Genomic DNA, 12,417 nt, shown 5'->3' on the forward strand with positions numbered 1-12,417 from the left:
CCCAGGATGGAGACAAAGCATCAGAATAGTGTTACAAGTGTCTCTAACCTAACTCAAAGCAAACGTGAATGGGCACACTCATCATTGAAGGTTCTAGGCCTACAGCACGCTTTCCCATGAAGTGAGCTGTGCAGCTGACTTGCTGATCACATGATAGGATGTATTTGCCACCCTTTCTGCCAGCGTTCCTCAGCTGTCTCCCAGCTAGGCCTAGTCTCTTGCTTATTCAGATGCTTCTTCCATTTACAGTTCACGAAGGGTTGCAGTGGCAGGAACCCCACGGGTCAGCTCTGTTTGATTAAATACAGTCTTGCCCTTGGCATCAAGTGTGGTAAACAATGGTTGTAGAGAAGACAGAGGAAGTCAAAGAAGAAAGGAGAGAGGAAAAGGAAATGGCTGCCTGGCTTCCTATGGCTCCTGGGAGCTCATGTTCTGAATAGAAGCCTTGGGAAGACTGGCTCTTACCCAGGCAATCTGTTGAGGCTACAGAGAGGACCTTTGGAGAGACCCCCCTCCCCCGCCTGCTTTCTTCTACGGCTGCCTCTCAGAGGGAAGTGAAGGAGAGCGGGAAACAGGTGTCAGGACTACTTGAGACTGGAGTTGCACCCACCATGCCCCCCGATTTCCAGCTGCGTGACTCTGTGCCTGTGGCTTCATCTCTCACTCTCCCCTTCTTTTCTCTTACGATAAGTGACCTTATGTGGATTCAAGCCAGGTGCTGATGCAGCCTCATCCCTGGCTTGCCCTGAAGGCCATATTAGGCTGCCTAACTCCACCTGGTACCCTTTCTTGATTCAGAGAAGGTAAGTTTCTGTAGCTCCCTCTTCTGCTTTGGGCAGACAGTTCAACCTTGGGCAAGTGATTCAGCATCTCTCAGCTTGTCTTGGGCCTTTTGTTTCTGTTCCTTTATTAATAAATTCCATTTTTTTCTTTAATTTTTTATTGTAATTAATAGGGAATAAATTCCATTTTTTCGTCGAGTTTTCATGAATATTAACTGAGGTGGTACATCTTGAGCGCCTGCTAGAAACTGGGGTCCACCCAGTTACTTAGCTGTATTACTGACATCGATTAGGAGTAGGTTCACTTTCATTGTATCCTGCAGAGGGAGCCAGATGGGCTCCCTTTCTGAAGTGGATGCATAAGGAACGAGCTGGCTTTAAGGCGTCCATGTGTTTCTCTTATTTTGGTTGACAGCTTGTTACCCTGTGAAGGGAGTTGTTGGATAAGAGCCGCTGAGATCAAAGGCATTTTTACAGTGGGCCTTTCAGTGTATTTGTTCGGCAGTCATAAGAGAGAACACTTTCTGGGTACCATGTACTAATGTGGCAGGGAGGAGGAAATAAACAGAGAAGGGGGTGGTCTTGGCAAAGGGATGGAGGGTGAGAGAATAGAATGTGGTACTATGTCATACTCTAGACCCCTTAAAATAAAAACTCCAGACTCATGATAATCTTCTAGAAGATGATGGAGTTCACAGGGACATTTTCTGGTTAAAGCTTTGACTAACACTTTTCAGGGTCTCTTCTCCTTTCTTCCTTCTGCCTTTTGGTGCCTCCACCTGTCCTTTTTCTTTTCATTCCTTCCTTCATTTCTTCTTCCACTCATTCTGTGTACCATTTTTGGTTTCTTCAATCATTCCCCTCTCTCCCTTTCTTCCTTTTCACTCCTTGCCTCCCAACACCTAGCTTGGGGTACTGACACATTGGGCGTGTGAAGCCTCTGGGTCAGGGCCAGCTTCGCTTATCAACTGTGTTTCCTAATTGGATAAAGCAACAGACCTGTAGCACAGCAATGTACATTTTGCTCTCTTTCTTCCTTTATCTCTACTCCATTTTTCTCCAGCTCTTTGGTCCCCTCCTTCTCCTCTCCCCCGACTTCCTCCTTTCTGCCTCCTTCCTCCTCCTCACTTCTACAAGAAGCAAGAGGAGGGCTCCGGTATTGCACATGGAAGAGGATGCCCTTTGAAGGGCTTGAGAAGAGGAGATGAGTGTTTGTAGCATGTCCCCTGGCAGCTCGGTGGCACTATAGGAACATGCACAGAAGGGGGAAGGCAGTTGGAGGACATTACAGTAGTCCAGAGAAGCTGGCTTAGACAGGAGCAAGAGGTTATTTTGAAGTCTCTGTGATCTCATCTGTATTTTGTATTTGCCTCCATATGCGGACCTTATACAGAGGACTTCCCAAGTACTGGACATTGCTTTAAGCCCTTTACTTATGTACAATATTTCACTCATTTTTTCATACAACCCTATCAGACCCGGGCAGGGGGGAATTTTGTTTGGGCCTTTTATTCACAAATGCCCAAGAGTATATTACCTTCAGACTGCAGAATCAGAATTTCAGAATTCAAACCAAAGCGTGGCTTGCTTCATAGATTCACTGCTGTCCTGAACACATTTCACTCCTGTTACCATGTTTAACATAACTATAAACATCTCCACATATACAACAGCGCAGCCTTTGGCTCATTCACCGATAGCCATGGAAATGTTCGTCAAACAGTCAGCATACACAGATAGGGGTTTGTTGATTACGCCTAGGCAGTTGCTAGGGGTTAGTCAATGGCTTCTTCAAGCTGGCTGGACTCACACCTCTGGGGAAGCAGGTGATTGAGCTAACCTAGACCTGCCTACTCCACATGACCCTTCTCTACCAGCGAGCTAGCCTAGACATGTTTTTGGTGTTGACAGAAATGCTACAGAAGAGGCAGGAACACGCAAAGGCTCTCCAGACCCAGCCTTGGACTTGACTCTCAGTTACTAATACCACAGCCTGTTGGCCCAGACTCAAGCATTGGGGAAAATAGACTGGCTGGAACCGCAGGGTTATTTGGAACAATCCTGGGATAAAAAGGTGATGCCATCGCCTATCAGGACTCCGCTGCCTTGGCAGAGCATTGGTGCAGGAGATAACAGTCCCGTAGGCCATACCCTTTGGATGTACCCAGGAGAAGTCCTTATTTAATCCCTGGGACAGACCACAGCCATTCTTCACTGACCCTGTCAGTCACCAAGTTCATTGGCTCCCTGCACTTAAGAAGGATTTTCCAAAGCAGAGATGACTTGTATTGAAGGAAGTAGATGGAGGTGAGCTGTTACTGTGCCGGGTTCCAGAGAGAGTGAAAGATACTACTACAAATGCAAATTATGACCCTTTAGGGTCTCAGAAATCAATGGCAAGCAAAGAGACCCCAAACTGGTGATGGTGAAAAGAGGGAAGCAGGCAGGAGAGAATGATTTGAGAACAAACTTTGGCTCACAAGGGATCTCACCCACCATTGGTAAAGAGCACCTTCTGGCCAACTCATGGATTTTCTCCCCCTCCTCTAAACCTTTCTTGGTAGAGGATAATGTTTATTATTTGCCCATGCTCACCAAGGAGAAATACTGGAATATGGTGTCAGTTTTGATATGGCTATTGTGACTCTAATGCCTTGTTCACTTGAATTCCTGAATAAGGATCAATGGGAAGGGCTGGAACTGTATTACAATTAGCACAGAGGATTAAGTAATGAAGAAAATGAATGAAGAAAACTATCATTTATTGCATTACACTCAAAAATTACAAACAGAAAACACTGACTTGAGAGGATACAGATTCCTATTGTCACGATTCATTTGATGATTGCTAGTTAATCAGCTAAGCTTTTATGCAAGGTAAGAATTAAAAATATCTTTTTTTGTTTCCACTGCTACTCTTCGGAGGTTTAATCACGCCTCATGTGTGACAAGAGCACAGTGGGGATGTAGCTCGGTGGTAGAGTACTTGCATGCCCTGGGTTGCATTCCCCAGCAATCACAGGAAACAAAAGTGAAGACCAACTGTGATGTAGAAAGGTGACTTCTCATCTCTTTCCAGATTTCTTTCAGCCCTTTGCTCCACCCTTTCCTCCAGAAATTCTCCTTGGTACTTCTGGAAGTGACATTTATCAGGATGCTTCTAAGAGCAGAAAACAATGAATGTCAGGATCCCAGAAGCTAGACAAGGATCTTGTCTACCCTAGATCATTTTAAGAATGCCTTGGAGAAATACCAAGCTCAAGGTTAGACAAATGCAGGAAGAAACCCACACGGCTATCTCAATCAATAATGACAGAAAAGGCGCATAAGGAAATTTAATAATACTTTGTGTCTGGCTTTAGTAAAACTTTCAGTACAATGCTCCAGGAAGGGGTGGTATTTCTTTCACTTGTCCAGCTCTGTCTTCTAGGATGCTAGAACAACGTTTCATATTTCAGGGTGTAGAGCATTAAAGCACTCCTGCTGCAGTCTGGGACAGGTGGGATCAGTAACCCTGCCCCTTCCAGTGAATTTTTAAGAAATAAAGTGGGATTTACAAACATGCAAAAGAATCTGTAACTGGCTCTAGTGGTAGACGATAAGATTGTTTGCCTAAAAACTATTATAACTAAGCATAGGTGTGGTAGTTCAGGCTTGTAATCTCAGCTCTTAGGATGCTGAGGCAGGCAGGTCATGAGTTTGAGACCTGCCAGGCCTAGATAGTGAGTTTGAAGCCACTTGGGCTATCTAGTAATATATATAGTAATACCCTGACTTAGTTTTTTAAAATAGGAATAATAGGAGAGTCATAAAATAGCTGGAAATAAACCCAACATCTTCAAACCAATAGCTTTCTTTCTGCCAGCAACAACTTAAGCAGGAAGGGAATTTATACCAGTTGCAACTAGTATAGAACATTGCATTTGATAAGCTGAGCAAAGCTTTGAACGGTTCAAGTGAAGAATACTGTAAGCTACACTAATAAATGTAAAGCAAAGCAAAACAAAAAAATCCTGCCACCCCAAATTGTCCATCACAGAGGGAGGGTCCTTCTTGTGGGAAGGACTATCTGGCTCTCCCCGCTGCCCAAACCAGCTATGAGCTGTCCTAACTCAGCATTCTCAGGACCTGGGGCTCTTGCTTAGCTCACTCCCACAATGTAGAAAGGACTCTCATTCTACCTTTTGCTGTAGCAAACCTGTGCTTCTCTCATTGTTTGTGTGCATTTTCAGAGTGCATTCGCATGCACTCTTTTTTTAATGAAAGATTTTGTTAACACTGATTTTTACATCATATTTCAAATGTCATGTTTAACAAACAAGTATTCAAGAAGGGAATCTCTACAAACAGTCACTGGCACATAGATTTTAGAACATAAAATTTAGCTGAGAGTTTGTATGTCATAGATACGTATCTATCTACATAACATGTCTATAGAATATATATTCCATCATAAATTTTATGTCTACTTAGTTATGTTTATATCTTCAAGACCATGTCTATAACCTTGGGTGCCCAAATATTGAGTCATCACTCTTGTTCTGTTTGGATCTAATGTCCACATATCGAGGAGACCATGTGCCTCTTGGCTTATCTCACTCAACATGATTTGCTCTAGTTTCACCTACTTCCCAGCGAATGCCCTTATTTTATCTTGTCTGGTGGCAATGTAGAATTCCATTGTATATATGTACCACATTTTTTGTATCCATTCATCTGTAGCGGGGCATCTGTATCACTTGGCTATTGTGACTAGTACCGCGATGAACATGGTTTGCACTTTTCTTTTTAAAGACTCTTATCTGAGCCCACTTTATTTGGCAAGTGAGTCAGGAAATGTGAGGAATGCCCCCTCTCCCCCAATCTCAGGAGCCAATGACTTTATTTTCCTCTGATTCTGATAAGAAACTAAGAGAGCATCTTTTCCACCTTTACTATTTCTGCCTTTTTTTTTTTTTGTCAGTCCTAGGGCTTGAACTCAGGGTCTGAGTACTGTCTCAGCTTCTTGTATTCAAGGCTAGCACTCTACTACTTGAGCCACAGTGCCATTTTTTTTTGTTTATGTGGTACTGTGGAATCAAACCCAGGGCTTCATGCATGCTAGGCAAGCACTCTACACTAAGCCATACTCCCAGCCTCACCTTAACTATTTCTGGACTATTTTCTGGCAAAACTTGCATAACAGTGGAAGTTCCTCCTCCTGCCTTCTGTGTCTGAAGCAGAGTGAACATAGCACAAAACAGAAAAACAAATAAGATAAAATAAGATGGCAGCAGAGTTTCTAGGAAGTAAAGGGACTTGGCTCTGTTTTTCTTTGTTTTGTTTTGTTTTGGGTTTTTTGGGGTTTTTTGCCTTCTTTCATTTGCTGTTTGGCACCAAGGAGGCCATTTACTGGGCTCAGGTCCAATTATACTTTGTCCATTCTTCAGGTAAGAGTTGACCTATTTCTGTAGGAAAGGTCTAGAGCAGAAGAACACTGGGAAAGGTTCTGTCTAACTGAGAAATACTGTCAGACAAAAATAAGAGCTTGAAGCTCCTTGAAGCCTATAGACTTGGGAAAGTATTAACTAAGACGATAGGAGAACAATGTACATGTCTCTGAGGGTTGTTGGTGGGTAGATCTGTGATTTCACAGTTTCTACAAGGGACTGAGATGTGACGCATTTTTCTGAGGCAGTGTCAAGCACATTTCACCTCGACACAAGCCAGCACAGAACTCAGCAGTCTCTAGAAGCTGGAGCTGAGCAGCAGCTTGACTAATAAGAAGTCACCATCCTCTGCCAATGCCATAGGGCCTGTCTCTTCCTCATTGGCAAGCAAGGTACAGAGGGACCTCAAAGGAGAATGGGGACCTAGCAGGTCACCCACAGCATTCATTGTGCAAGCTCCATGGAGAGCCTTTCCAGAAAACAGACACAGGATTTCTGCCTTTCTAGAATCCAAGCCAATGGCTTTCATGCTTCAGCTGGGGTAGTTTTTTTTTGTTTTTGTTTTTGTTTTTGTCGGTGGTAGGCCTTGCACTGGGCCTTGGTTCTGGCCCCAAGCCCCTTTTGCTCAAGGCTAGCACTCTTATCATGGACTTTCCTGATAGGACTGGCTTCAAACCTCCATCCTCAGGTCTCAGCCTCCTGAGTAGCTAGGGTTACAAGCGTGAGCCCCTGCTACCCCACTGGAATAGGTTCTAATGGAAACCTAGAGGGTACAAATTGACAGTGAGAAAAGAAGAGGAAATGGGCCAAACATAACCACCTTGTAGCCTCTCATTTACACCTTGGACATGAAAGGAGCATTTGCAACTAGAAGAGCTCTCAGCCTAAGCATTTTACTGTTACTAAGCTCACTCTCACCAGTAAGACATAGGCAGAAACACAACTAAGGTATAGTTCTGAGGATGTTTGAGCATCTCAGTGATGAAGCCTGTTAAACATGTGGTCTCCCTTATGTCCTTTCTGATTTGTTTACATATGTTCTCCAATTTGTCCCTTTCTCACTGCCTCCACAGCCACTATTCATGTGTTCATGCATTGACGGACTAAGATGTGTTTCATTTTTAAGGGGGGTTAGAGTCATAGAGGCATAAAGCCAAAACTAGCTCAACACCATCTGTACAGAACTCAATAATCTCTATAAGCTGATCAGTCTTCCATTGGATCTGTCTGCGGCTGTGACCCTCAGTTGTTTCATTGCACTGCTTGAGTCCTTCCAAACTTCATCTGTTCATTATTTCACTTCAGAATCTTTCAGAGACGTTTCGAGTCTTTTTCTGATGTCCTAAAGCACACCTTTCTGGTGACTACATCAGTCGCCTTGCCCTGCTCCATCTTGTCTTTCGACTCAGCACTGAAGAGTATCTGGTGTCTTTTCAAAAGTGCAAACATCTGGCCAGGAGTTTGGCCTAGTGGTGGAGTGCTTGCCTAGCATGCACAAAGACCCGGGTTCAATTCCTTGGTACCACATACATAGACAAAAGCCGGAAATGGTGCTGAGGCTCAAGTGGTAGAGTGCTAGCCTTGAGAAAGTCCAAGGACAGGGCTCAGGCCCTGAGTTCAGTCACCAGGACTGGCAAAAAAAAAAAAAAAGGCAAACGTCTGTCTTGTCTTTGTTTCTGGAAGACCTTTTTGCTCTTTACTACCCATCTCAAAGTGCAGTTGGAACAAATGTAGTCACTAGCATGTGCTCGGTAACCTTAACCTCCTTTGTGTTAAATGCTATTCCCCACACTCCAAAAGCACATGAGATGTATTACCATCTCACAACTTGACACTCTACCCTAATGGTTAAGTATAGGTCTTTCCCCATGATTCAAGTGGGAAACGGCTTTAAATGTAACAACCGTGGCACTTTGTGGCATACCTGGCATACAGTGGGTACCTCATAGATGTGTGACAGGAAAGAATGAAGAGGTCTGGCTCCACCTTCAGTTTGTGAAGATGTGTATGTGGGTCCTGTGACGTGACTCAAGACTCATTCAGCCTGCTGTGCTCTCATAACAGTGAAGGTGAATAGGAAACATGGTGAAGATGTGTGGTCAGGTCATCACTAAGTGACTTGAAGACTCTTGCCACCCCTTCTCATGCACTGCTGTTCGCTCTGTCAACCTAGGGAATGGGGGTACCTATGAATTTAAAACTTGTGTGTTGTTCCAGGCCAGCTGTTGCCAGCAAACCGCAATACACCAAGTCCCATTGATCCTGACACCATCCAGGTTCCTGTGGGTTACGAGCCAGACCCCGCAGACCTTGCTCTCTCCAGCATTCCGGGGCAGGAAATGTTCGACCCGCGCAAACGCAAGTTCTCTGAAGAAGAACTGAAGCCACAACCCATGATTAAGAAAGCTCGCAAAGTCTTCATCCCCGATGATCTGAAGGTAAATTGGAACTGGTAATTAGGCTTTGGGCAAATGGAGAACAGGATGTGAAGAGGCAAAATAAAGGGAATTTCTAGTCCTGATCTTTTTTATTTTTATTTTTTCATATGTGACTTCTTGGCACATTGTTTCCACTATGGGTTTCTTCTAAAATAATGCTGTTTGGTGCCTTTGATACTGAACAGATCTAAAGAGAAGCAGTAAGATGTTGGTGTGACATGTTAAACCCATCAAGGAAACAAACATGGCCTCTGTCTCCCAGGTTACCCTCCCCTTGATCTACAACCTTGATAGTAAACACAAAACAAGTTCTTCCAGGATTGGAAAGGGAAAGAAAGTTATTGGGGAAGGGCCTCTGAACTTCAAGAGTTCCCTCCAGGGTCGCTGCCTTTTGGGAATTTGGTGGTCATTAATTCTACAATTTCCCAGAAGAGAAAAACAGGCAGAAATTGAGGCCTCCTCCCATCGTGACAACCTCGAATGACCAGGCTGAGATCATGGTGAATGAAGCTGGTGGGTCCCCTGATGCTTAGTTAATATGCCATACTCACTTTCCATTGCAAGTCATGACCACTTGGGGGGGTCTCACCAAGAACTTGTTTCCTGGTTGGCTGTGCGGCTATGTTGAATGGGAGGAACATGTACCTTAAGAAGTCAATAGAACTTCAGATTGATCTGACAATGTAGTGATCTCTCAGGGCGAGAATTCTTTCCCAAGCATGCCATGCCTCCTTAGCCTAATGTAGAAGAACCATTTGATTAGCTACCTTATGGAGCTTTTTTGTTGTTGTTGTTGGTGGTGGTTTGTTTATACTTCTTCCCAAAAGCACAGACAATAGAGCTATGATTATAGATATTCAAGGCCTTGGAATTAGGCCTAATTAGCTCTTTTCTAAAAACTGACACTCATTTTCCAAACCTAAATATGGTTCCTGTGTATAGACACTCCTCTGCTGGGGAAAAGAAAAGAGAGTTGAGCTATTATATGAATTGATTTAGACCCAATTCATCCTGCTATTTTTTTTAATCCAGAAGAGTATAGGAGACAGAACCCCTTGCCTGCTTGCCCTCAATCACCACAATCATTCACATATTCTGAGAACACCTTCACTTTTGAAGAATGGTGAAGTGTCAGGGCCAAAAGGGGCCTTGCAGTGATGCCTCTTTGCAGTTGGGGAAATGGACCAAGTAGAATAGGGAACTGAGGTGAACTCTACTTTTAGAGTAAGGTTTGCTTCAAGGTTGTCTAGCTTCCAGAAAGGTCATTGCAGGATTTCTCATCTGCAAAGGGATCCCACAGGGGTCCTTGGATGACAAACCAAGAACTGTCATGTCAATTTCCCCCAAAAGGGAAATTACACAGTAAAAACACCAGGAAAATCTAGACTACCCACAGCGTGGATAAAAAGACTGGATGAGCTAAGAAGTGCTGTGAAGTCCTGCCCAAGGCAAGAAGGTATCTTCTTTCAACTGGATGTCTCCTGTGACTTGTGTTCTTCCTGAATCCAGTTCTGTGTGTGTTCCAAAGCTTCATCTCTTAACTTAAACCAGGAAACCCATTAAGCTTGGATTTCCTCTTGATGGGAGGGCAGTGTGAAAGGATGCTGCTGAGTCGTAGGTAGAACCTGCAGCCAGACCTTCACAGAGTCTTCAAATGTACACATTTAAAGCAAAGAGTAGGATTGCAGACTAGCCCAGGTAACCTTGGCAACAAGAGAGGCTATGCAAAACCATCTGCGCTAGACTTACACATGTGACTGCAGTCCTGTCGTTTGCTGTTTTGCTGTTTTGTTGTGTTCCTCCCCCCACCCCCTATGGTAGGGGTCATCCATAACAATACTTTTATTCACTTAACAAATGCACTAGTCTAGTGTGTGCTTGGTCTGGGAATACCAAGGTAAGCTAATCCCCATGCTGTCTGTGGCCTCATGGAACTTCTAGTAGGTGAGGAAGAAGGACGAGTGGACTTCTTGGAATGGGCAGGGCTCAGTGGGTCATTGGTGAGGATAACTGGGTGGCCAGATGGCATAGGCACCTAGCAGGTGGAAGAGAAGGGGACATAGATTGTAGTGCCTGACCTTTATTTCTCTAGTACCCAGACGTCTTGGGATGATAAAAGAAAGAGGCAAGCTGGTGTTTCTAGGCCAGAACACCGCAGCATTTTCTTCTTGCATTCCTGCCTTCTGTGTCCATCGTTATACCCCTGTTTCTGCTCTCCTGCCACCTGAAAGGTTTACTGTCTTATTTCACATCTTTGCTAGTTTATCCGCATGTGTGAACAGGCAAGACTGAGAAATAAAGCATCTTAGAAGCTCTAAGAAAAACACAGGAAAGCTGATCGTTATCCTGGGCTCAGGGTTGTCATACACCACCAAGTTCATGGCCTGTGATGGAATTCTGGTTCCCTCCCTCACCGTACAGTTTTAGGATCTCGTTCTTGTGTGTTCCTTGGTCTCCTGGACTCTCACTCCCTTGTATATAGGTTCTGATCTAGCTTGAGCCAGCTCCTCTTTGTACTACTCTTAGAAACTTCTGGACACACTGTCCAGAATAGTAGGTTTCTCTTGCTCCAGAGAAGGTAGAGTAAGGGAGTTATACCCAAGCAATAGAAACACCTTCCATCCAAAATGGGAGCTTCACTCTGTGACTCTACCTTTGGGCTCCTCTTAGCCTCTCTCCCTTTCCTTCTAGCTTTCCCACTTCCTTTGAAGAACACAACAGATTCTACCAATAACGCTAGCATACCTGTCCAAGCTTGTTCACTCAGATATTCTTCAAAGGGCAGCTGCCTCCCTAAGAATTCAGCTATTATGAAGGTCATCTTTTTTTCATCCTGTTATATATTATTATGAAATGTCTAGAAAGCTAGTGGTCTTTTAGACATAAGATAACAATGTCAGTCAGAGAGCAGAAGACAGGAAGTATGTATACACATCTTTCTTCTTGCACATTGTGTATAGGGCACATAGCTGATGAAGGTAGTAGATAAGTCTGGGTGAGGCTCACTGGTCTTGGACTTCCCTTAGGGCCTTGGGTCCCATTTGTGTGGCCTCCTCTGATGCTAACTCTCTTTTGGAATCTGTGGGGAGGAGAAGAACTGGCATTACCCATTTATTCTGGGTGGCATATAACCACACAGGTTGCTAAGACTGAGGAAATCGTTGTAGCAAGTTGCAAAATTCATCAAGTGATAAAACCAGTGAATTGTGAAGGACTCAAAGAGGATTTCCCTCTGTCTCGCCAGGCAGCTCCCCAGGCAGCTTGCCCTTGCTTATGGTAGAGAAAGCAAAGGGAAGTAATAGAGAGGTGAGAGGGAGGATTGCCTGTCAGAGTAAATACAGCCAAGTATTAACCAGGGTAGCTGAGAGCAGTTAAACAGGAAATTAAAGTCATTTATTCAAGTGCTAGTCAGCAGTATGAGTATATTCACTCGTGGCCAGTTAGAGGTGTTTTTTAATTTAAATTTTCACCTATTAGAGTATGTTCATTATGTATTTTGATAGCTCAAAATGGGAGTTGCTTTTTTCTTTTGCCTCTTTGTCCCCACCCCCCTTTTTATTGGCACTACTCTTACAGCTTGGTATGTATCCTTTTGGGCTTCTTTCTATGGATGAAATGTATTGCATTTTTTAAAAATGCAATTGGAATGAAACCATACATATTTTTCAGCACATTACTATAGTATCCATCCACATAATGGTATTTCATAAAAACTTTGTGGTTCCACTGGGTTGTTATTTTTATTTTTTGTCGGTTCAAGAATATCCC

The 12,417-nt window shown here is 43.8% G+C and overlaps 1 protein-coding gene across 6 annotated transcripts in view; it reads left to right on the plus strand.

Annotated features, from left to right (window-relative positions):
- Window positions 1–12,417, plus strand: part of Hlf (HLF transcription factor, PAR bZIP family member) — a 57,470-nt gene that overhangs the window by 42,467 nt on the left and 2,586 nt on the right. For all 6 annotated transcript variants that reach the window (XM_090351062.1, XM_090351063.1, XM_090351067.1 and 3 more), the window contains exon 3: window positions 8,429–8,649. In XM_090351062.1, the coding sequence (XP_090207188.1) occupies window positions 8,429–8,649 (221 nt within the window). The remainder of the gene's footprint in view (window positions 1–8,428; window positions 8,650–12,417) is intronic.

Source organism: Megascapheus bottae, chromosome 17 (genome assembly GCF_031878675.1).
Source record: "Megascapheus bottae isolate mThoBot1 chromosome 17, mThoBot2.hap1, whole genome shotgun sequence".
Lineage (NCBI taxonomy): Eukaryota > Metazoa > Chordata > Mammalia > Rodentia > Geomyidae > Megascapheus > Megascapheus bottae.